Genomic DNA, 26320 nt, shown 5'->3' with positions numbered 1-26320 from the left:
TTGCTGAGTAATGTATTCTATATACCGAGGGGTAACCGAAAATAAAATCGCGAATCGGTAAATAATTGTAATTGATGGAAATACGAGAAATTGATGGAATTATAAGGAATTGACCGGAATTGACTGGAAATACGTTAAATTGTAAGGAATTGAAAGTAAATTACAGTAAATACAGGTAAGTATGATGATAAGAAAAAAGTACCTGGAAATTGGAAATGGAAAATAAAATCGCGAAACATCCATAAAAACAAAGTTTTTTATTTGTCGACCGGAAAATCAAGGAGAACCAAAACCCTCATTCATTGTTTCCACGGTCAAGGAAAACACAACCTATTTTTGATAGTTTCAATATTGACTAGTTGACTCGATTCAAAGATTAACAATTTCTATAAATTAATCAGTTTTATTACACGCTGTGATCAGTGATCTACATACTTTGTCCCGCACATAAAATGCAGGCCCTTCCCTGAAAAACGGGGTAAACAAACGTTTGGCACCAAAGATAGGAAAAATTAAAATTTTGTCATTACGACAAAAGTTGAATAAACATCATCCGATCTGGATGAGCAAAACGTCGGTCGATGTTCCTTAGCCCAAATATGAACCCTATTGATCGCGGCCACTCTATGTGTTTTCCCTGAGGAACTAGGTTAAAGGGTTTGACACCAAAAATGAAAGACAAACCAGGCTGAAAATAGGTAGGCCACACAATTTTGATATTTTATATTGCTTTGATAAGAGGAACGTACTTTTCATGTTTCAAGCACTTCCTTCGACGCCTCCGAATGTAAAATCCATTACATAGCTCGCTATACGTAACTCTTGTTATGTTAAATACTATTAAAGGAGAATTTATGAATTTGAAGACTATTCTTAGTTTGATTACACCACCGTTTATTCTATTTTCCAGTAAGTCGACTTCGCGATAATTTAGACATGTCTAAACAGATCACGAAAATGATTTTGGGAAGAAGTTATTAACGCATCTTTTTTGGACGGTATATTTTATGCAATCTTGCGAGTTGTATGTAGCCCGAACGAAGTCATGCCCAAGGCACTGTAGTTTCCTGGGGTCAAAACATTATCTCCGCTTCGATAGTTCATCATAAAAAATTAACTTAACGTGAAAATGAGCGATGGTAAGGAGTTTGTGTAGTCTCTGTTTGTCCGTTTTGTTTTTTCTTTCCAGTTCTTTGTTTTAACGACTCTCGTACTTTTGCGTTGAAATTGTTTAATGTGTCTTAATGTGTGTGTGTGAATCGTTTCAGGTTGATATGTAAGCTCCGTGGTATCAGTTTGTTTATACGGCATTCTATACTCATTTTTCTGCATAAAACAAACTGTTCGTGAAATTTTTCGGCAAAATAACCTTGACTAAAACATCATCGCATCGGCTCAATATATTCTCAATTTCAGTGACGATGAAGTCATTGTTCAAGTTAGACGATAATATGAGTTGCGGTATCGTAATATTATTGCTTGGAATATTGTGTGGCAGTGCATTTGCCGAAAAGAAATTATGCACGTCCGATAGGAATTGCTCTTCCTTAGATTACTGTGATTTGAAGTTAGGATTTTGTGTGGCGTAAGTCGGGACAGATTTTCTTCATTTTCTTAAAAGAAAAAATTTCATCGAATTGTTCATTTTAGTTCCCCATTTGGTCTGGGTGTGATTGCGCTTGTTGTTATTCTAGTATTTTGTGTAGTGATAGCAATTGTTGTATGGTCATGTAGAAGGTAAAAATGATTTCTCTAACTAAGTCACAGTTCTAAGACTCAACGAACATTTTTTTTATTTCACCAGACACTCAAGAAGGAATAATTTCCGTCCGCACAACCAATACTTGCCACAAACAGTAATTACAAGAAATGCACCAGCATTGAATCAACAACAAACAGGTGTGACTACCACTACCGTCTATCCACACAATCCTCAACCGAATCAATTTTCTACCGATTCCGACAATCCACCAGCTTATAACAAAGTAGTTGGAATAAATGCCAATCAAATGCCGTCCGCACCACCCGCTGGATATGCGTAATGCACGAGAAACAAGCATTCAAAGCAAGAAGCAGAGTGTGTTATATAATTATGTACATTGGAACGGTTGATTCATTCATCATTCATTCAACATTTTCTGTGATAATTTTGCAACATTGATTTGGCAGTGCCAAATTGGCACAAGGAAAGTTTGCTATTTTTGATCTGGAAATGACTATATACACTCGAATGTAACTGTGAATTTTTTGAAATATAAAATAGAATATTTCACGAAAGTGTTACATTCCAAAGGGTGGTATGTCTCTTTTGCATTGGCGCTTGATGCGATCCTAACAGTGAAAATTGAAAGTATGTGCTTCAGCATCGCACCTCTCAAATTTGATTTTAAAGCGCGAAGTATGTTCGTTTTAAAACAGCTATTCAACCATATTCAGACATTCCAATGAATTAGATCGAAAACTATTTACATTTTTGAGCTATCTGAAAAATTTATGGAAAAATAATTCTAGAAGGACATTGGTGATTTTGTTAGGTACATTAGGTACCAGATCGTTGTCTGGAATGTTTCATTTTTTTAATCAGTAACAGTGCAGTGATTTTGTGAGCTTCAGGACTCACCTGGGCAGCAGGCCCGGACTGGCCATACGGTGAATTCGGGGGATTCCCGATGGGCCTTTTGGATTTTTGTTTGAGAATTTTTAATTTGTGGGCCTTTTTAAATTCAGTTACATGGAGCCCCCGATGGGCTTTTTCGAGCCTGAAATTAATTAGAAACTCCTTAATGTCATTGCTTCCACTTTCGTATTAGTACTAACACCTGTATATCTAATGACGTCACATCAATGGAATAATTGAGAGAAATAATGTTTGGTATGATACTCCGAAAAACGGTGTTTAATGTCGATATATACACGTCAATGCATACAGTATCCTTTGCATGTGAACTTTTTAAAATTTTAGAGCCCACAAAAAAGAACGATTTTTGACACCTTTTGAAAAAAGCGAAATCAATAGTTATTTACGTATCTGTTTTGGACTGTATATTCATTCACCTTTAACCCGAGGTCGGAACCTTACCTCTCCAAGTCCACAAAGTTTTCTTTAACAACTTCCATATTTCTGCCGATTATATCCAGGTCGTCTGTGAAACCAAGTATTTGACTGGATTTGGTGAAAATGGTGCTGCTGGTGTCTGACTGGGTGGCCCTTACTGCTGCTTCAAGAATTAGATTGAAAAGCAGCGTTGCGAGAGGATCTCCTTGGCGTAATCCTTCCTCAATGTCAAACGATTCTGACGGTTTGTTTCGAATCCTTATACGGCTAATCCTTCTAACGTCATTTTCGTCAGGGCACGGAAAATTCGTGGATTTCGATGAAGGCTGTGGGTGCTAAGCACTGCTAAGTCCACTTATAGATCTCACACGTATATTGGGATTTTCCGTGGGCGATCAGTTTTTCGGTGATGCCAAACTCGGCCATCACTCTCAACAGTTTCTTTTTGATCACACTGTCGTATGCTGCTTTGAAATCAACAAAAAGTTGGTGCAGTTCGACGTTGTATTCCTTGTATTCCTCAGCTCACATCAAAATCTTTTTTTTACTTTGTCATTTTACTTTAAAAATGTTGAAATTTACCAATATGTTCAAATTAAATACTTTTATGCGTCGGAAATATCCGATTTCCGAAACTTTTAGAGTGCCCCTCGTATTTTCTTTTGTAAAACTCATGACTTACAGTCAAGGGAATAATGACAAAAGGTTGTGGTATTCCCAGATTCCCACGAAAAACAAATATTGTCTAGAAAGTGCATCACAAATCGAAGAAAATCAAAATTAATGTCAAATTTCTTCAATTTGATCCAAATCAACAACACCATTTAAAAAATTTTGTTGGGAAGCTTGGTGATCCTGACAAATTGAATATTCGAAGATTTGACTTGTCTGACACTACAGAAAATTTTATGATATGGCTGATATGCACACTGGCTCTCGATCTATTTTTGTGACTCTATGGATGGTCTGTCGATCAGGACTAAAACAACAAGATAAAACAAATGAAGTAAATGATTTTAAAATGTCAAAAATGTTTCGATCAAATCAAGTAATAGATTCGATATGACAAAATCATATATTTACCGTCAATTGAAGGTTAAATGAGTTCTATTTTGGGCTAACAATTGAGTCTTTGCATGTCATGCAATCATCTGTTATGTAAGTATAAGAACGACAAAGTAACTTCTGACCCTTGTTGGTGAGGCATTTTTTTGAGCAAATTACTAGTTAGATCTAATGAAGTGACGGATTTACTTAGTCACGACAGAGTTAACTAGGCAGAAGCTCTGATTTGACTAGAGACCTGAATAATCTAGTAGCCCTATATTTTTGCGAATAAAATTTTTCAATTTATGTCAGTGTTCATTTAAGTTCGTTTTCATACAGTCAACGCACTGCTCCTAGCATGAACACTACTTTGACAAATGTCCAATTTGGAGGCTTTTGTGATGAGAGCTACCGCTTAAGATTGATTGTATTGTGTGTTTTAACTCATACAACGAAAACAAGTCATCTATCTTTACGAAAGAAACGCAGTGCCTACTGTGACTTCATCAGCCTCCAAATATTTCTTATGTTCATGCTAGGAGCAGTGCGTTGATACAGTGTATTAGGTCCCTTATTTGACGTTTCGAAAATGAACCGCTTCTGCCTCGTTTATTTTATTCTGCCGTGGCTTAGTTGAAAGATTTGAAATTCTTAGACAAAAAAAAACGGGCAGGATAGGCACACTGGATATATGTGACTAGTTAAAACTGTCATCATACAACGGAGAGCAACTTTGTGAATATTTAGAAGAAAAAACGAAATCATCCGATTTACCTTAAAATACGTAGACCTTCCTCTAGCGTCGAGCATAGTTCTGTTATCACAGTATAATCTTCAATACCTTCATTACGATCGGATTCAATGCCTAACTGGTCACAGTTCGGATGGTTCTGCTCATTGTTTGTTATGTCTGTTGGATCCATTAGTCGAAAAGATAAATCTGATAAATTTATTGCACTCTTAGCGCTGGTTTTTGTATTGAACTTCTTTAAATAAGTACGTTACTTATGTGGGATATCTTGGCACAACTCCCTTTTTTCAATTGAGTTGAGATGGATTGAGTTGAGTTGAGAAATCTTTTGTTATCTCAACTCAACTCAGTAAAATTCTTTTGTTACCACAACTCAACTCAACAAATGAATTGAGTTGAGTTGCGATGAATTGTGTTGAGTTGAGATGAATTGAGTTGGGCTCTATCTCAACTCAACTCAACTCAATTCGGCCTAATAAAATTCTTTTATTAAAAAAAATTATACAGACAAACCATTAGACGATGCGAGAGAGAAAAAAATTAACTCTTAAGTTACCGACACCGTTCCGGCGCCCGGCTCGCATTGCGGCACTCCGCTTCGCTCCGGGACAATTATTGTCGTATGAGGGGTTTCCTCACCGTCTGCCACTTGTGACGCATTTTTTTTGTAAAGCTTTCGTTGTAAAATCTCATCGGTAAACTTCTCGTTGACATATTTTCTTGTTAAACTTTTCTTGGTAAAAATTGATTACGTTGAGGCGCAGAATGCGTCACCAAAACCGATATCAAACGTTTTGGAAGTTTAATTTTTACTACACTAGCGTCACCTTTTCCTCTTTGAGGTTTTTGTGGGATGATGACCTAATTCTAGTATGTGAAGTGTTTTACATAATGCTTTTTCTACGCAACAAACATATCCTAAAAACGATCCGAGAAAGCATTTTGCTGTGTATAAAATCTTTAAGAATAATAACAGCCAGAATAGTTGATGCAAATTGCGAATATAACCGTACGAATCCATGTAGCTAGCGCTTTCGTAAATAGAAATAAAAAATTACATAGATTTCTCAAAGTTTCACTATTTTCAAAACACGATTCTCCATCGTCTGTGCATTACGAGAAAAATCTAAAACCCTACGATTGAAGAAAAGAAAAGATTCCAGTAAATCTGCTGTTTTCATATTTTTCTAACTTCTCTGTCTTTATTTAGCTTAGGATGGGATGAAAGCTAAATTTGTGAAGCGCATTTCACAGTTTTGCACAAATTCAATCATAGCATATCAACTGAAATAGATTCATCAAAACTACATTCAATTTCAATAAGTTCCACAAATTTGACGTTTCTTGAGTGTTACATGGGACGGGGTGCCATTATCATTAGTTATGTAGCCAGTTATTTCAATTATTTGAGAGTAGTTTTATTTCGGCAATTCGGCTAAATGATTGGTCCATTTACAAGGCCTTTAGCTTGTTCAATAATAATCATCTATTTTAATGAGACAAATAAGGACTTTGCACTGGAATGAAGAGTGAAAATGTTAAATGGTGCCTATCATAATTCACAAATGAGCGAGGGTAAGGGAAGAGCAAGAACCGACTCTGTTAAACTCAACTCAATTAAAGTTTGTAAGTATTCTACAGTTTTAATTGTTCCACATCGTTCTACATGTTATCAATAAAAGAAGCGTAAAGAGTGTCGTTTCACTCACACGTACGTGTGGAATTGAAGAAACGTAAAGACAAACGCTACTTCTATGTGGTGGAATACGTGTGGAACAAATAAAAAGAAAAAAAGCAAACGAAACCCACCAAAATTACATTCTTATGATAAGATCAGTTTAGTTTAGTTACGACAGAGTAAATTAAACCCATTTTACTCTGCGATGATATGACTTTTGTTCATTATTGTGCTTTTTTGTTAGGCATTTCGATTGTTGTCCCGGTTAGGCAAAATTTGTTCGAATAGTTGCTAGGGCGAAGCTTTAAAAAAATTCATGTCTTATAACCCGTCTATAAGACCTTTACAGAATTTACCATCGTAGAATGTTTTTCGAGCGAACAAAACTATAAACTTCTGAAGAAAACATAAAAGTTCAATGCATATAAATGTGGAATCATTTGGAATTTTTTTTTTTCAATTTAGCGGTCAAAGTGAATCCAGAATGCACTTAAAAAAAAAATTGTGATTTAATAAAAATGTATTCGTCCAATTTTGTTGAACATAAGATTGCGACTTAGACTTAATAACTAAATTTTGTTTTTTCAAAAATTATTTCTAAAATTAAATATTAAATTTAGTTTCAATTTAGTAAATTTAAATAGTCAAAATTTTGAATTTGAGATTTCATAAAACAAAAAAAAAATTGTAAATTAATTGAATTAAGAATTAGTTAGATTCAATTGCAGTTATAAGAGAAAATAGTTGAATAATATTACGAATAAATATAAAAACAAAAGTGCTAAGAATAAACACGCACTTTGACAACACTTAACAGAAATGTCTTTTATTTTCGTTTAAGTAAAAACTATTCTATTTTTGAGACCTTACTGCGATTGAAGTATATCTGAAGAAACTGGGTCTGATAATTGAGACTTGAAATGCAGTAACTTACTAAAACTTTCTGTGCCACTAATTTTTACGATTTTTTTTAGTATATTGTGGCGAATATGTTACTTTCTCAAATGCGCTGACTTTCAATTTTCTGCTTCGATTTTATCAACAATTTGTAAAAATTTTCTTTCTTTCTAACCGGTTGTTTTGGATCTCATTGGATCCTTTGTGTATCTTCTTGACAAAGTTGAATTTTGAAAATGATAAACGACCAATATTAGATGTGATTAGATTTTCACATATTGCTGTGGTACTCCATGCCTGTGTAGTACTGTCCAGATTAAGCAGTTCTGTAATTGCATCCAATTGGTTACAGGTAGTGAAAACACAACCGGCCGATAACGGATTTTTTCTAATGAACTCCAGACGTATGATGTATGGATTCGGGGACGACAAAAACCCTTACATAGAATGACAAAGAGCGCTATGGAAATTTCAGCATCAGGGTCAATCGAAGTAGCTGTGCTGATGTACTCTTCCTAAATTGATTTGAATCAAAGAGCTCATCTGTTATCGACAACAACGTCAAACAGAAGTTATCGTTGGTGCTCTCTTATATAGAAAAATGGTAGTCTTAACAAATGAAGGAAAAGATTTTCTGTCAAACAATAAGCGATACTTTAACCAAATGAAGTAACAAATTTAATGCCGATTGTAAAAAATGTTTAAAAAAGGACTGGCACATAGCTGCTGTGTGTAGTTGGTGGCGTGTTCAGAATTTCTTCATGATTTTGTTTTGCTTTCTTTTAAAATGTAACGCTTCGTTATATTCAATTGCTATGAGATTATGTGAAGACATGAAAATAATAAAGATCTTCATGTTAGGCTAAGTGTTATTATTTTTGGTGAAATTGTTTGTGAACTCCGTGGTGTTAAGATAATTTAACATTTCATTTTAGTTTTCATAACAATTTTCTAGATTATTCATTTGCATTTAACTTTTGTTATATTTTCGAAATTTATTTAATTTTGTTTTATATCTTTGCTATATTTTTTCGTAGAGTTAATTCATCCATTTTAAATGTTTTAGCTTCTTGTTTAATGTATTTAATGTATTCTATGTCAGCGTAGGTAAGTATATGTACTAAAAAAAACTTTTTCTTGTAAAGGAACTTAAATCAATCCAAAAACAGTTTTCCATCTTAAAACTATACAACACACGTATATCGAACCCTTATACGTATTAATGTTACCTTGTTGTGACTTAATCCTTTTTTTATTTAATTAAAATTTGTCTCCCTTTTGGTGTCATTACTTTGAAACAACGACATAGTCCAGATCCTCGTCGATATTGTCTCTCACAATTACCATAATCATATTAGATTAAGCTAGATCAGCATAATCAGGTCGGAAGAACGATTCTATGCTGCTGTTATGTTTTCATTGAAAAAGCAGATCTGATGTCAAGAATCACTTCGAAATCTATTTGTATATTTAGAACTGAGATTCGTTGGTTAGTTATTCGGATTATGACTTTATATTCAACGAAGATGCCCAAGGAAGGAAGGCGAAAGCAAATTTCTTCGAAGAACCGCAAAGTTTGTACATAAGAAAGCACAATAATGTTTTAAAGTGTGTGTGCACCAAAGGCAACGAACTGCTAATTATTCATTCGGAAACGTTTAATCATCTGCTGTCGACGGATGATCTCTTATAATAGTGAAATGAATTGTTACAGCGAATGAAGTAAAAGATTTTGTAACACACAAAACGGTACCTTTATTTCAACCACTATTTTTGAGCGCAGAACTTAAACGTCAGGCTTAGATTTCCTAATCTTGACAATCAACCAAATTTCAATTGGAGACAACATTAGTTCCATCCGAACCAATTAATAAGTTTTGGCCCTTGGCCATACACTCCCGTTCAAATAAAGTCAATTTTTTCCATATGGGTTTGTACTGGGATAGGTAAACATTACGTAAATTTTGCGGGTCATTTTAAATGTTCGGCACGTAAGCACATCAAATTTCTTTTCTAAACCATTAAGACTGACGACGGTTTGAAAAAAGCAAAGCCACTCAATTTCTTAAACACATTAACGTTTTTGTCTTCCTTACACCAGAAATGGCATTCAATATTACGTATTATATCCAATTCACATTTTACAACATTTTCTTCCTTCGAAATGAAAGTAACGATTTTTTCCGGCGAAATATTTTAATTTTTGATGATTCACAAAGTAAAAAAAAAAAATTGTCCTGCAGAGAGGAAGAGTTTTTTCTTGTTTTGTTTAAGTAGAACGGTTGCAAAATAAAGCAAAAAAATAATTTAAAATTACGTTGCGAAAGGTCTGAAAGGTTTGAGACATTTTAGCAATTTAATTGAATTTAAAAAACAATTTTTCAAATTTTTACTTATACAATCGATCATTTCTTCTTAAAATTCGTTTCATTTTCATTCAATTCTAAAATCTTTACAAAATAATTTCAAATTCATTTTTTTCTCGAGAGATTGAGATAGAGAAAAATCAATAAAAAGTTTTTTAAAAAATTGTGGTATGAGCACTAAAAAAACATGTTTTTTGAATGTGGATTCCTATTGCTAAAATTAACGATTAAAACGACTTTTTCATTATTAATTATTAACAGACAAAGAAAACATCACATAATCAAAACATTCGTCCGCTACGAATATAATTTACTTAAGAGATGGAAATCCATTTTCAGCAAAATCAGCTACTTGCATCCGGCAATAACTGAAATATTTCAACCGGTTGTTCAGCCGATGCGGCCTTATTTCGGCGTTTCTGTTCCAAAAATTGCTGTCGCTGTGCTTCACGTCGCTGAGTCGCCAGCGAAGCTGCAGTCTTTTTAGCGGCTGTGGTTCCGTTCGTTGACTTAGCTGTACTCGAAGCGGCACCGGTTGAAGATTTTGTTGCTGGACGTTTGGGCAGTTTTGAGCCTTGTGGTGGAATCCGTTGTGTTTCAGTTACAGGTTTCTGTTGGGTAAAATAGAGTAGTTTGAGAAGTTATTCGTACGATAAAAAAGGGCGGAATGAAATGGATCTGAAGGACTTCGTATACCTAAATACTGGAGACATCATTGTGTATTAAGATCGATTCTATTGAATATTAATCTACCGACATAGGACACATTTTACAGTGGGCTTTTTTATGTGTTCCTAGAAAGGTATTAAACTCAAGAAGACAAAACCATTTTTAAAAAATTCCAAAACCAGTGGGAGCTGATCGAAAGGCAAAAAATGCACTTTTCTTATGGAGGTATCTCCAGTAGGATGAGTCGATTTTCCTATTTTGAAATATAGAGGACGACTGGACGACCTTCTCTATATTTGTAGTTTTTCTATTTCCGCGACTACTTTTGAATATAACACGATTGTATGATTGATTCTTTGAAGTACTGCATAAACTGTAAGGTGTCCTGCTGTTCCAACAAATCATCTAAATATCAAGAATACTGTATCTATTGAACTTTTTTGTAATATAAATGTCACATTAAGCATTTCTTCGAAACATTAGGCATTCTGTGAAAAGTCGGTCGAAGATAATATGAGCATAGGGTAGATTGTAGAAATTTGGGTATTTCGGCAAACTGATAACGGTTTATCTGCATCCTAAAAGCAACCAAACATACCAGAAGTCTACCAGAAAATTCGTTTGATTTCGGTAGGTCTATTTTCACAAGAATATTTTTAATGCAATGGGAAACTGCTGTACAGAACATTTTTATAATTCTGAACTAGCAAAGTACCAGCTTAGTCACATCTAATTGGAATACATAAAACACAAGTCGAAAGTCACCCACCGCAAACAAAATTATTTTATCGTTTTAAATGGGTTGCGGTTAACTCCGGCATATCATCACACCGCTTATTCTGTTATTTATTTATGCCTTTGCAAAAGGAAATAACAATTGCAACAGAATTCAATATGAATATCATTTGCATTTGAGCCTCGGTCTAAGCTTAAGATTAAAATAGTTTCGAATCGTTTCAAACTGTGGAGTGGAGATGTTGTCGAGTAATAGTCGAATGAAACTCAACCAACTAATTTGAATAAATTCGCAAGTGGGCAATATTTCTCATTTCATTTTATAATTGAGGCCAATGAAAGAATTATACCAGCAAAAAAGTGCACATTATTAGATTAAAACGTATTGTTAAATGTGTAGGTTGAGTTCACTGGCGATGGTATGTCTATTTTCAATTATTTTTTTTTCTTTCGCTTTCGATTAATTTGTCCGTATAAATGTTCCCAGCTCCATAACATACTTTAAACGTATAATTTGTCTGCTTTAAATACAACCAATAGGCAAGAAATAATTTCAACTGTAGGTTGGTTATGTGTGCATGACTGAAGTTAATGAACTGATAAAACAACGACGCATGGAAAAATATGTACACCTTTTCCACGTCTACTAAATGCCAATAGATTGTGTTCAGATGTGAAATAGAAACTACATCTCACCTGCCAATTGTTCTTTTTAAGCTCTTCGATTTCAGCAAAAATCGAATTAACATGATCCACTTGCAGCAAAAGCATATCCCAAAATCCTTGTAAATCTTCAGCTGTTGTTGGAAACTTTTCGCCAGGTATTTGATTCAGGTTGTTGTGGCACAGACCTAAAATAATTTTTAATTTTCGTTAAATGTATTGATACTTTCGAGTATGTACGTGTGGGATAATATGGCTTTTTGGTTTACGATAAATCGGTGTCATACCTTCGAACTGTTGCATTTTTTGTGTAGCCAACAGTCTTGCTTTGCCTGCCGCCGAACGTAGGTGGCCAAATATTTCCTCATTTGGTGGTTCGTCTCTCTAAAAAAAAATACAGACAACAACGTTGCACATTAAAATTTAATTTACATGACACTCGCATTATTAATCGGTTTTGGTGGTGATGATGCACAAGACAGCATTATACAGAGAAGAACGTATGAAGTAAAAGAAAATATTCAAATTTGAAAAATGTAAGGAACATATCTAGTCTCGTCTAATTACAAAATTATGTTCTAAGGCCACCATTTAACAGGCAAAGAAGTTGCAGTCAAATATGACCCACAAATTCTTTCCCACTCAATAAGTCATGTAATTATTCCACAATGAAAATATTCAAGGCTTGAGAAACAATGTTATAACTGTTAGAATAGGATGGAAGAGTTTATAATTACCAAAAAAAAAAATGGAAACGTGTTTTATGGACAGTCTTCAAGTGGAGCGATTTAAACATCCGCCAGAGGATATTTAGAAGTAAATTTAACAAGAGTCTTAGAGCTTAAATAACTTTCAACTGGCAGTTGTTAAGCTGCATCATTTTTAACGATCGCTCATGCAACGTCGATCAAGGTGAGTCGCCCGTGAATTAGTTCCTTGTTTTTCAAAATCCGGAAATTTTAAAATATCTAATCAAGTGATCTCAAATCGATAGTTAACTCGCGGAAGGAATCTTCAATATTGTTAAGGGAAAATAGTTTTTGTGTAAAGGCCTCCACTCCACAGATAGGCTACATATCAACTATACTGTCCATAAAGCCAGGTTAAAGCAGCTTACTATCGTAATGTTTACATTCGATGTAAGGCGCTTTAGCCTGGCCATAAGAGAAAGATTTCATTTTCAATTTCTTCAATACCTGGGTCTGACGCTGAACTACTTAATTTCCATTGTGGTTACTTGGCTACTCAATCTAAGAAGAATTTTTTAACCGAATGAACTTAAAGGCACAGGAAAAGGCTTCTTAAAGAAGACAGTTTTCTTTTGCAACTCCTATCCTTACTAACTTACTTCAGTTCATCACTGCCTAGTCAAATAATTTAATTGAAATTGAAAACATTTACAAATTTTTGCTATTATAGCAGCACAGCGAGCAAGTATCCGCCATCAAATTCTAAATTGTATCATAATTTCTATTTTCGTGCATCAATGTAAACGTATAACAAAAAAATAAACTCGTTTGTACATTTGCATTAATTAAAACAAATACCTTGTCATCACCTCGAAATTTAAGTTTCGCGTTTTAATCGAATATCAACGACTGAATTTACATTTGCACGCAATAATAATAAATAATTTTAAGGCAGAGAGAGAGAGAGCTCCGCATATAAATATATGCTCTTAATGCTCTGGAGCAACTTTAATTAAAACACCGTAAACTAAGCAAAAACAAAATCAATTACATTTTGTTGCTATAATGTTTACAATTTAAATGCGAAGTAAAAAAAATCGTTTTTGATTATTTATTTTGTGTTGAAGGGGAAAAAAGTCTATATAAAGTGTCATAGGAAGTCATTTGTATGTGCAGCCATGGTTAGCCCCTCAGTATAGTCGAGCTGCTTTAATGATTGCGAAGATGGGACGGGACAGTATAATTTTCAAAAGGAAATAGTGTTTACGCTTATCAGACTAGAGTTTTTTTTTGTTCCGCTGGAGTACTTAACACCCAGATTATATTAAGTGTTGTCAAAAGTGACACGACTTCAATCGAGTACTAATATTACTAATGCAGAGAAGTGGAAATGAGGAAGAGAATGTTGTCATCTTTAGATATATCAACTGAGCTAATGCAAAAATGATGAAATGTGTGAACATTGAGACATTGATGACTCTTCTATAGGTGTTAAATTCAATAATTTACAAGAAAATGGTCACCTTAGCTTGTTACAGATTACCGGCTATCACCTGTTACCGATAACGACTGAAGGAATAAACGTCAATATCTGTCTATTGCAGTCTTTATATAGCGAAAAGTATATTTAAACAAATGAAGTAAAAGATTTAAAGTCAATCACTTGAAAATACTTGGATCAAATGATCATAGATCCGATAGAAGAACTGTAGGTCCTCTTTGAAAGGTTGAATGGTATCAACTGATACGAGAAAAAATAAACCAAAACCTTTGGCTGATACGGTCCTCTATAGAAAATAGAATCGTAAAATTAACCGCGTCCGAGAAAGGTATTGTGTTCAATCAATCAATCGGAGAATATACTGCTTATATCGCTGCTAATAATAGATCTTAGGTTCAAACAAACAATTCCTCTTTTTGAATTCATCCGAGGAATAAGACGGAAGAAAATATTTCTGATTGGTTGTAGTAGGACCAAAAGCTTTACAATAGCCAGACTGAACCTTCACATCCATGAAAAAGAAATTGATTTAACAACCATGAAATACATGCCGTGCCAGATCTCGTAACTCTTATTTGTTTGATATAAAAGCGAAACAACGAACAACGTTTCTGGTAAAAATCCTTTTCGTTACCTTGAATTATTTTTAGCATGCACATTTTGTCTAACCGAATTCTGCCGGCTAATTACTTTCAACAACACGCAAGATGTGGTTTTGTTTTGTATAATACTCGCTTGACACATAACGGAACATTATTTCGATACAATGGTATGAGCTCTCAATGTAATTCGTACGATTTGAGCAGAATAATTGCAAACAAAATTCAACTCACCTCCGACAGAACAGCCATATATCCTTCAGCAGTTACAGCGAGCGAAATTAAACGATCCCGTTCATCTTTTAGCACGTTCAAAAAGTAATGTCCACCTTTTTCCTCATAATGACTGCCATTCGCTACACCGTTACTTTGCCCGTTTTCCATTTTAGCGTGGCCATTACTCGGTTTCTTACTAGACTCAACACCATTATCCTCAGACAATTTCATTTTGTTCACTGAATACGTTGTTTCCGATACAACACCGTTTATTGCCGAATTTGATTGACTTGTGCTTGTACTACAACTATTTACACTATCACTGTTGTTGCTAACATTTTGTATTAAATTTGGCAATGCTGTTTTATGTAAATTATTACGTTGTGCCTGCGCGGCATCACCATTCGTTAGTTTATTGTTCGATAACATTGTTGTTGTTGCTGCTGCTGCTGGTTGGTTACTACTAAGTGATGCAAATTCGGTTGATAATTTTGCTATCGATCGCTTCGGCGATAAAATTGGCAATTGAGCCCGAAATTCCGGTCGTAAGTGTCTCAAAACTGGCAATGATTGTTCGTCTTCCACTTCTAAATTTTCAACTTCAAATTTGTTCACCGACGACACACCGTTTTTATATTCGGTTTTAAAAATTTTCGTTTGCTTGACCGTGTTGGTTGAATTTTGCGAACGTTCTGACAACACCGAACTACTACTGTCACTGTTACTGCGTTTCGGACTGTAAAATCCTTGCGCCAGTGCACCTGGCCCGTAAAGACGCTCGACACGCTGTTGAATGAAACTTTTCGGAGATTTGATTTCAACATCGTCCTTAACAAGCGTTGTAGTTGTAGAACTGGTAGAACTAAAGTATTTTGTTGATGAGAAATAACTTTTTGTGTTAACGTTATCGGTAACATCTTTTCCACTTTGTTCCGGCGATTTCGCCGACGTGAAAAACTTCTTTTCCGGTGAAATTAGAGAATTCATATTCATCATATTGTTTTCTTTTGTATCATTAATCACAGGTACAGGTATTGGTACAACCAAATAGTTTCCGTCGCCTCGGGTATAATGTAATGTATGTGTGATGGGACGATTCGGTGAAACTTCTCTCGATTTGTTTATATTCTGCCGAAGCTTCGAATCATAAGTGGTTAGATTCGAATATCCGTTGACACAACACGCTAGATTTAAGTAACTCGGTTTTTTGATTGGCGACGCAGATAGTCCTTCGTTGGTAGATAAGATGGTTGCTATTTTGCCTGATGTCGGATCTAGTACTGCTGATGCCTTCTGATAGGATATTTGGCCAACTTGACACCGTTCCTGAATGCGTGATGTAAATTCCCTAGTGAAGTCCTTTCCAGACAGCGGGGTACATAAGTTTAGGCTTCCACTCGTGTCTATGAGAAATGGAAAAATTTGATTTTATTAATGGAAGTTACTGAAAAGATTTTTTTTTTGTTACAGTGTCATAGTGTGGGTGGCTTAGTTATCTGTACAATATGTTTTGTCTGTTTGGCACGAAGTGAGTTAAATGGAGCTCCAACGATTTCAGATCAATGAACATTTCTAAATAAATTGTCACATGGTTCAATGGTGGTATGGTCAACGGAATGAAACGTTCGTTATATTCTGTTAATTTCAAGCTTAAATACAGTGCGATTATATTTATAAAACCAAATCCATTCCAGTTTAAGTTTATTTTATTACGTATATCGGTGGCGACGACGTGGATATTTTACAATGATTTTGTACACTATTTGAAATTCGTCGATAGCGCCGACAAAAATCAGTAATGAGTTGTAGGCTTAAGTATAGTTTCCACTTAAAAAGAGCACTCCGTTTAGCCTCCGTCTACATGACAGTTGCAAATTAGAACAAAAGAACTGTCACGCAAACGGAGTGGAAATTGAATTTATTTCAATTTTTTACTCCGTTTACGTGACAGTTCCTTTGTTCTATTTTACAACTGTCATGTAAACGGAGGCTAAACGGAGTGCTCTTTTTAAGTGGAAACTATACTTTACGTCCCTTTTAATATTAAAATGCATGTTAAAGTCATCATCATCTGATTGATTTTTGTAATGTCTTAATTGGACATCAAATGAAGACTGTATGTAGTGACCTTTAGCCCTTATAATGTTCATACAGTGTAATCAAGCTCATTCAAGCGATTATGATTTATGTACACTGTTAATGTTATACAAATGGTTCGAATACTTCCTACAAAATTATTCTGACAAGTCCACTGAAATATTTAATTTCCATTTGCAGAAAATACTTAGGTCAAATGAAGTAATAGATTCGTTGAGTAATTCGACTTGTCGTAAGATTTATTAAATAAATAGATCTTGAGGATAACATCACCAAAACCAGATAGAGAAAACATCGAAATGACGAACATGTTTTATTACTTCCTTTCAGCGGATGTTTAGTGAATTGTTGGTGACAAGTGATGATAAACAACCACATTTAGTGAAAGTCATAGGATTTGGCAAAACGAGTTTCATGAGGTTCCAGTGTACTATTCTTGAAAATAGTTATAAATTTCCAGAATTTTGAAAATTTTTGGAATATTTTTAAAAAATCGGCGCTGTCTGACTCACTTTCTAACTCTTCATAGAAACACTTACAGAAGATCTAATTTCTTTTAGAGAGAATCTCCATCATTTTTCTTTGAAACGCAATGACTAAAGTGACAATCTTCAGTACGATGAATGTTCTAATAAAAACAGAAGCATTACTCGCTGCAATTGCACCCATTTACAGATAAAAACTTGAAAATATATTCATTTTTGAGAGTACAGAGTCTCGCCGCAGATGTAGATTATTGTTTTAATATTGTGCTATGTTTCTCAATTTGTTAATATAATGAGTGTTGTTCTGTTAAATGACGAACGTTGCTAAAATTGGCTGAGTATAAAACAGATCGTGTTTATTCAAACACTGGCTCAAGGCCTGAACACAACTTATTTGGTAGAAAATATTTACCAAAATTGTCGACTTTTAAAGTCGTTTCGTTGAATGAATACTTTTACCGAAATGTAAAATCGACTCTCACCATGGTGCTCGGCACAGGGTTGTTGTAATATAGGTAACTCTTAATATGTATAGCTGCTATTTTAGGGAAAATACTCCCTGAATATTCAAAATGTCAAGGAAACACCATTGATAACTAAATAACATGCGATAGTTCTGTTTTCGTTTGCAATGGTGTCATTCTATCAGCTTCAATATGCTCCCACAGAAACAACATCTAGATCGCATGTTTTCACACTAGGCAGTACCGGACTGGCTCGAAAAAGCCCATCGGGGGCTCCATGCAACTCAATTTAAAAAGGCCCACAAATTAAAAATTCTCATACAAAAATCCAAAAGGCCCATCGGGAATTCCCCGAATTCACCATATGGCCAGTCCGGGCCTGACACTAGGGTTTAAATGAATGATTCTGTGAAAAATTACGTTAAAATCGAGGTTAAAATGGATTTGCGTCAGCTCAGAAACGGCTAATTATCTGTTATCACCATAAAGCGACGAAAACATTATTAGAGGGAGCCTAATGTGGACCTTATATGATAATCAGAATGCCTAAACAAATGAAGTATAAAATAATTTGTAGCGAACACTTTGGACAGTAACACGTTAAAGAATGTGTCTAGACACATCACAAACACAAAACCAATTAATTGAATTATAAAGTTTTTTGTTTGAATGAGACACAAAATGTAATGGTTGAATCGATATACATTTCGTTTTCCAAAACACAAACATCATGAGATGCAGATACAGTTTATGGACATTATTTTTAAGTAATGTTTTGTGTGTTACAAGATGCTGCTGCTGGTGTATTTTGAGAAAAAAATGTACGTATGCTGTGAAGCAGTTATAGATACAGGCACAATAGTTTTAGAAATGTTTTCGTGCGAATTAAAAGAGTTTAGAGACTGCCGTAAATTGAAACAATGTACAAAAGGTGTGTTACTTATCCTATAAGATATTGAATTATAAACAAAAGTAATGTTATTCAGTCATCGGTACGGAAGTATAAATTCGCATACATAAAATTTTGAACTCGGTGTGAGAATTTAAAGTAGAAAAGGCATTAGATATAAATATATGTACAATGTACATGTTACCAGCACATATTCTATCTGTAGACTTGATAATCTGGCAACGTTTTCTTACTCCATTCAGAAAGATTATCGTACACACACGGGCATTATAAAAGCGAGTTTATTTTATGGATGACTAGAGACGAATGAATATTATACAATTAATAAACCACATTCGGTAAAATCAAATGCGAGCCGTTACTCAAGAAGCAGTAAATGGGCTTTAAAATTGAGGTAAAACAACTTTATGACGCATGAATTCAATAAAAATATTATTTTTGATAGTCTTGAAATACATTCCTCGTAATCAGAGCCGATTATTATTTGTAAATTTGTTTACCGAAAATTTCCGTAAATTTCACAGATACTTCATTCGTCTGTATCGGTCTGTCATCTGTTATCGACAACAACGAAAATAGACAATAAGTTCAAGCTAAGTGCTCTCTTACGTATAGAAATATAAAGTTAAACTAAAGAAGTACAAGATTCGGTATGCAACACTAGGTGATGCTTTAAACAAAAGAAGTAGCAGATTCTAACGCTATACGCCTGCCGTTTATGAAAGATCAACTGTAAAAAGAGTAAGGCTCGGAATCGGTCGACCGAGGTCAAAAAATGATGAAACTTCAGGTTTTTATTTTTGAAGAAACCTAACTCGAACCTGAATTTCTGAAACCTCTCAGGTCAGGTTTCAGGTTTACCGGACATTTTGTGTTAGGTTTCAGGTCTGGTCTGACATATTTTAGGTTTAGTTTCAGGTAAATTCAGGTCAGGTCAAAATTAATTGAATCAGGTTCCGGTTATGGCAGGTTCAGGTATTTTCAGTTCAGGTTTCAGGTAAACCGGACTTCTTTCGAACTTTAAAAAGGACAAACCACTAATTTCCGTTGGTCTCCTGAAACAATCATTCACGTAAACTATTCACGTAAGTTTTTGTGTTGCTTTAATGTTGGTGTTTTATGTGTTTTCGTGTTAAATTGTGTTCCAATTCGAAATGGTCCACATGACGGCTGTCAACAATCATTTCGTTTAACTATATGTACAAAGTATAAAGTGAAAACAAGAATTTCAACACAGACGGTGTGCATTGGCATTGCATAAAAATAAATGTGATGATGAAAAGTACTTATAACAGCGGTTAATAAATGAGAAAAATCATAAAATTCACCATAATCACAAAATATAATTTTAAAAAAAAAATTAAGAAAAAGCTGAAGAAAACAACATCCATGACCACAATATACAACAGGTACCTGAAAATGTTGACTCAGCATCCACATCGAGTGAACAGCTTCCAATCGAATCGACACTACGATCCATAACGTTCAAAAATCTCTGTTTCGACAATTTACTTTTTCGACTGATTCCAAATTTATTTAATTTCGAATTTAAATTGGTACTGGATGCTGTTAAAGATCCTGAATTGGTGGATGAATCATTCCTATCAATTATCTTTGGCAAGTGATCATACAAATGACACGCAACTTTTTTGTCGCTAGTTTTGTTTTGTGTCGTTACGTCCGGTATATGTGGCACGGTTAACAGTTTACTATTCGACAACTTATTCGATCGATTTTGTTGAAAGCAGTCTGTCAAATTCTTAACATCACTTTTAATGATCTCAGTAATGTCGTTTGTATTGCTGTTGAATATTCTTTGTTCATATAAACGTTGACGGAAATTTTCATTGGGATCGGCTTTGTTGGAAACACAAAATTTATCAGACGTCTGACCTATTTTGATGTTCAACCGTTTTTTGTTAGTAACCGATTGGAATCGCAGTTCTTTGTCGTCGTCCAATGGCAGTGTACTTGATCGAGAATACTGATCAATGGTTTCGATTCGATCGGTATTGATATTTGTCGGATTAATTGGTAATTTAGTTGATTTTAATCGGTCAGATGAACGCTGTTTTGCTGATACTGGTTTGTGAGTCACAGTTTGATTTTGTCGAGGATTCTGTTCCAGATCGGGGAGCTCACTAAATTTAGAATAAAATTTTTATTTAATTGATTTCTGAACATTCAAGTGCAAGCAAAAAGGTAATAAAATGAACTGTTTTGCAGCATTGCCGAGATTTTAGTGCATAAAATAAGACTTATCCTAGGAACGGGATAAAATTGCCAATATTGATGGAATGCGGCAAAACAAAATAAAATAGCAGAATGGGAATATAACATATGGCTTACATCACAATTGTAAACCGTTTGAATTACAGTTTTTGCGTTTGCGTCTTAGCCATATCTTTCAGCAAAGAAAAACAAAACAGTCGTACAAAAAATTAAGCATTAAGCCGTTGGGTGTCTGACGAATATTCAAAAAGGATTTCGATTTTTATAAAAATAATTTTTTCATCAGACAAAGAGTTAAGAAGGATAAGTTAAATAATTTACATTTTAAGGCGCAGTTACTAATGTTGTTTCATTAAAATTCCATATAAGAAACTCTGTTTCTATGTATCTTATACGGAATGAGAACACAACTCATGTGACCAGTCACGGTATTGTCTGACCTTTCATTAAGCTAATAACTTTTTTTCATTTAAATTACAAAGAGGTGGATTTATAGCAGGAGATAATAAAGAACACGCATATCAGTTCCGGATATGTATGAATTGGAATTGAGAGTAGTATAGCAAGCGAAACAGTTTAAATTCCTAACGAGTTGATTGTACGCGCCGGTAACACTTTACCTCTGTCTTTTCCACCGAAAAAACATTTTTCCACTTTTTCTTTGACCCATTATAAGTTATTCATTCAATTTTAAACAAATCAATACTTTCGTTTAATTAACTACTTGTTTTAATAGGAAATAGCTGTCTTTGTGTTCAACCAAATTACACTTGAAAAATAAAGATAAAAATTCCCCAGTCAAGAGTTTTCACATTTAAAATGGAAATATAAATTTCAGAATTCTATAAAATGAATCTCTCGGTCATTATATCCATAAGTTCAATGAGAACTGTAACTGTTTTAAACACAATTTTTCACTACATTAACTAGAACGCGAGACTTGCCGACGGAGACTGAATACACATTTACTCATTCGTAACATATATTTTCCAAATTGTCTGTACTTAAAAATTTAAGTATATGAAAATATAACGAGCTAATGGCCATGCGTCGTATAGTTATTTTCGGTTGAAAAATTATCGTGAAAATGAGGGGTTTTTTAACGAAACGAATCAATTGTAGATGTATTACGGTTTTTAGTACTAAATGTGATATGAGACAATTAAGTCAATGGAAGAGCGAGAGTATACACTGTACTCAGCACAGTGATAACTTGATTCTGAGTAACTATACCAATAATAACATTTGTAGAATGGTAGATATAAAAAGTTTACTAGCGCTTATAGGATTATGTTTAAATACAATAAACATTGAAATATGATAAAAGAAAATCGTTTTAGGGTTTTCATTACATCAGAAGATTCTTACGTTTAAGTCATTCACCTTTCACGGAAAGTTTATATTTTTATAGAATCAACAATCTGTTACTTCTTATGTTCGAAGCTGTTTCGACGGATTGAATTAAAATCTGCTACTTCATTAGTTTTAACATTTATTGTGCTATAAATGATTGTAATAGTTAGAGCTCATTGCTTATTCTTGACGTTTCTGTCTATAACAGATGTAGTTGGTTTACAACAATTGTGCAGCGTCAGCCTTTACTCTAGCAAAATATTTACTAAAAGTTGGGCCAATTATGTTCTAATTATTTATACTTTCATCCTAACTACTATTTTACTGGGTATGCGCAGCTATCTATTACCCTCTAACATTTAATACCATCACTAACAGAATTCCAGAAGCTAATAAATATCTTTAAAATTGACAAGGACTATCATACTCACTTACATAGTTGTTGACTTAACCATAAATAGTGCAGTGAATAAAAACAAAACTGTAACTCGAAAAATACGTCCATAAGATCGCACAGTCGTCGCGTCGTCCCCTAACTTAAATAAATCACATATCATGTTAGAAATGGGGTGTTCTGTGATAAATTTAAACCATTCCTACGTTACATATACAACAGTCTTAAGACAAGAAAAATTCTATTTAAAAATAGATAATAAATAATGCGCTTGTGTCAGCCAGAAAGTATACCGTGTGAGTGAAAGCAAAATGAACATTTAAAGTTTCGTTCACAAAATCAGAAAAACAAAAACTATAAAATTATCGTCGTTACTCATGGGACATCTTACACACAGATAAATGTAGCACGTGCATTATGTGTGTGATGGAACGTGCTAGCCGCAAAAGTATATTTACAATTTTATAGTACATTACTGCAAACACACATTTACACGAAAGTCATTAGCTTCGGAGGTATATAATGTTTATAAATACACCGAGAGTATAATAATTAATTAAAGGTTACTCTTCCATTACGAAGTTCTGAAGTTCTAATTCAACACATTCATCTCTTTCATGTCTAAATGAGTAAAAATATGCCAATAAAATTGTTGGTTTTTTTCTGATGATTTTTGTGTTGAGTGGTATTACATACCTACATAATACATTTCGGATTATGTAGGTATGGTTTTCAGTTCGTAGTCAATTAAAATAAAAATAAGAAGAAGCAAAAAAGAAAATAATAATAAAAATAAAATATTATTACGTGGTATAGTATATGGTATACCTAATGCGCATTGAAACGTTACATGCTCGGTTAGATTGGTACATTGAACTCTCTGCCAGTAATGTTTCAAAAATAATTATGTCTATGATGTGCATTCATAGATTTTTAAGATAATGCCTCAGACTCAAAATATCTTATATATGAGCATTACAGAAATAGACAACAAACATATCTCATCTTTTGATGTTAGCGTTCTTAATTACGGTTTCGGTGGCTATTTTGAATTAGTTAACTTTTAACTTTGAAGGAAGTGCGATAAATCGTCAACGTATCTTTTGATGTAACTTTTATGTTTTCGAAAATTTCTAGCTAGAAAAAATGTACTTAGGAATTTTTCGAATATCCTCCTTGCTGACAGTTTAATTAATTGATTTAGAAAGAAATTTTTTTGACTAACAAAGTTATTAATTTCATCAATCAACACGCATTATAGCGCTAATATTATCACGAAACAATTTTTAGTTGGTGAAGGTGTTCCGGGTTACATAAATATATAAATACGGACACACCTGATGTACATCATTGGATTTGATAGCGAAAAGAATATGGTAGTGCGCCTAGTGCGCACATATCATAAAAGAATAATTCAGTTCCCTTCGGGTATATACGTCTTGTATTATATCCTGTCTAACTACACAAGCAAATTTTAATCCATTTACGCTTCTTCCATTTCCATTTTCTTCTCGAAATTGAATTCATTTAACGAAGACAAAATAGCAAAAGAAAAAGAAAAATCTTGACAGAAAATCACTTAGCAGAGTCGGGACAATTTAACGCTTTTTGTTTCATTTGTAAAGTAAGTTAACTTGAACTGAATATATTAATCGATGCAGGTAGAAATAGTGCAGCTTCTTAATCTTTTTGCAACAAAAAACGCGTCAATCTATTACTTCATTTACTTAACATATCGACTGGTGCAGAAATTCTTTTACTTCATTTGTCTTAACACTCATTTAAGACTGAATTATCCGTTGATTATAGCTTATTTATGTCGTTGCTGTCGATAACAATTGATTGGTCGTTTCACATTAAATCGTAAAATCACTTTAAATATTTGGCAATTAAAATGACTAATGGCTTCAACCCATGCAAATGCAATTTGCGAAATTATTCAATTGATTTTTTTCGACTACATTTGACCTATAACTACCAGTGTTTCTAAGACAGTTGTATTCCATTATCCAATAAAAATAAATTCGCAAACAACCTTGACATGTGACATTATAATGCCAATGAGGTTGACTAATTTCGTCTCAAATTATATTTCCAAAACAACAATGAACTATTATAAAACTGTATTGTCTATATGAATGTACGAATATGAATCAAGAGCTCCACCCGCTTTGTTAAACAAATGACATTGATGTTATATAAAAAATATGAAATTCTAACATTTTTTAAATGAATTAATTGTTATGGAACGTTGACAATATGTACGACGTATTAAGTTTCACTGTGTATTCAAGCAAAGAATTAGAAAATTGTCACATACAATCCTCAATTAAAGTTCAAATATTTTACAAAAAATTGGCAACAGAGACTCTGCAAGCTAAATTAATGTTTTTGAACCGTAACAGCAATTACTTGTTTACCTATGGAACGTTGTGAATAATGGTCGGTTCGTCTACATCGAAAAGTTGCGAAAAAGCAATGGATATTCTAAGCTACACTATTTTGTACCGTTAACGTACTGAAAGAAGAAGGGAAAAAAACATCTTTCTAATTCATTTGCATTCAACGTTGTATAAATGGAACGAATATTTAGACTCGTAATTTAAGTAATTGGTTCATTTTGTTATAACTACTTCCAGTTCTTTAGTCAAGATGTTGTGCAAAAACAAAATTAATTTCGAATTTGAATTTCAATTGGTTTCAAGATAAACGAGTCATCATTACATTATTACAATAATTTAACGATGAAATTTAAATTTGAAATTGGAGTCAATCCAAATTTTTGATAATAATTCTCAGCATGTATGTGTGCTTAACATTTTGCTATAAAAGAAATTCAAGTAGGTGATAAAAACTCATAATAAAGAAAACTATCTCAAGTTTATGATTTTTTTAAGTTATTTGAATGCGAAATTGAGATCTGAAAAATTCACACGTTGTTGAGCGGTTAGATATGCTCGCAAGTTTTGATAAATATAAAATTATTTTCGTTCTGTCTTAAGAAAATTGACTCATTAGTCCGTATTAAAATGGGATGACAATGTTAAGAATGTTTGGATAAACACTCAGATATGTATGGATCATTAGGATAATCATAATGGCAAAAACCAATAGCAAACTGTATCTAACTCACTAAGTTGTAGGATAAATCATGTATAGCAAATGAAGTAACAGATTTTATTTCAATCAGCCATACGTACATCAAATCCAGTAATAAATTCGAAAAGTATCATCCTAATGATGTGCAGATATGCCTGCTTGTCATTGACACCAATCATCAGCATAAAAATAGTTTTAATCCTTTTAGACTTAGACTGTGACTTTCTGTAGCAACGATACCTTTATGGTATGGTGATACGCTTAGCCTCAGTAAAAATATAAGTCGTACTACAATTTCTATTTTTCCTCACTAGTTACAAGAGTTCATTTACATATACAAATAAAAGTTCATGTTCCAGAAACCGTTTGTTTTATTTCGTCTTTATTCGAATAAAAAATGAACAAAATTAACCCGCATAA

The 26320-nt window shown here is 33.7% G+C and overlaps 2 protein-coding genes across 2 annotated transcripts; one reads left to right on the top strand and one right to left on the bottom strand.

Annotated features, from left to right (window-relative positions):
* The first annotated feature begins 1376 nt into the window (after positions 1-1376).
* On the top strand, positions 1377-2486 carry LOC119078027. The gene is made up of 3 exons (XM_037185442.1): positions 1377-1585; positions 1651-1737; positions 1805-2486. Exons 1-3 carry the CDS (start codon positions 1422-1424, stop codon positions 2040-2042), a joined length of 489 nt encoding a protein of 162 aa, XP_037041337.1. The 5' UTR covers positions 1377-1421; the 3' UTR covers positions 2043-2486.
* A 5707-nt stretch (positions 2487-8193) lies between these two features.
* On the bottom strand, positions 8194-20963 carry LOC119075791. The gene is made up of 5 exons (XM_037182362.1): positions 20236-20963; positions 14885-16269; positions 12149-12245; positions 11895-12049; positions 8194-10405 (listed from the first exon to the last, which is right to left on the bottom strand). Exons 1-5 carry the CDS (start codon positions 20300-20302, stop codon positions 10139-10141), a joined length of 1971 nt encoding a protein of 656 aa, XP_037038257.1. The 5' UTR covers positions 20303-20963; the 3' UTR covers positions 8194-10138.
* Positions 20964-26320: the final 5357 nt, after the last annotated feature.

The sequence above is a fragment of the Bradysia coprophila genome, chromosome III (genome assembly GCF_014529535.1).
Source record: "Bradysia coprophila strain Holo2 chromosome III, BU_Bcop_v1, whole genome shotgun sequence".
Classification (NCBI taxonomy): domain Eukaryota; kingdom Metazoa; phylum Arthropoda; class Insecta; order Diptera; family Sciaridae; genus Bradysia; species Bradysia coprophila.
This window is presented reverse-complemented; position numbering and strand designations above follow the sequence as displayed.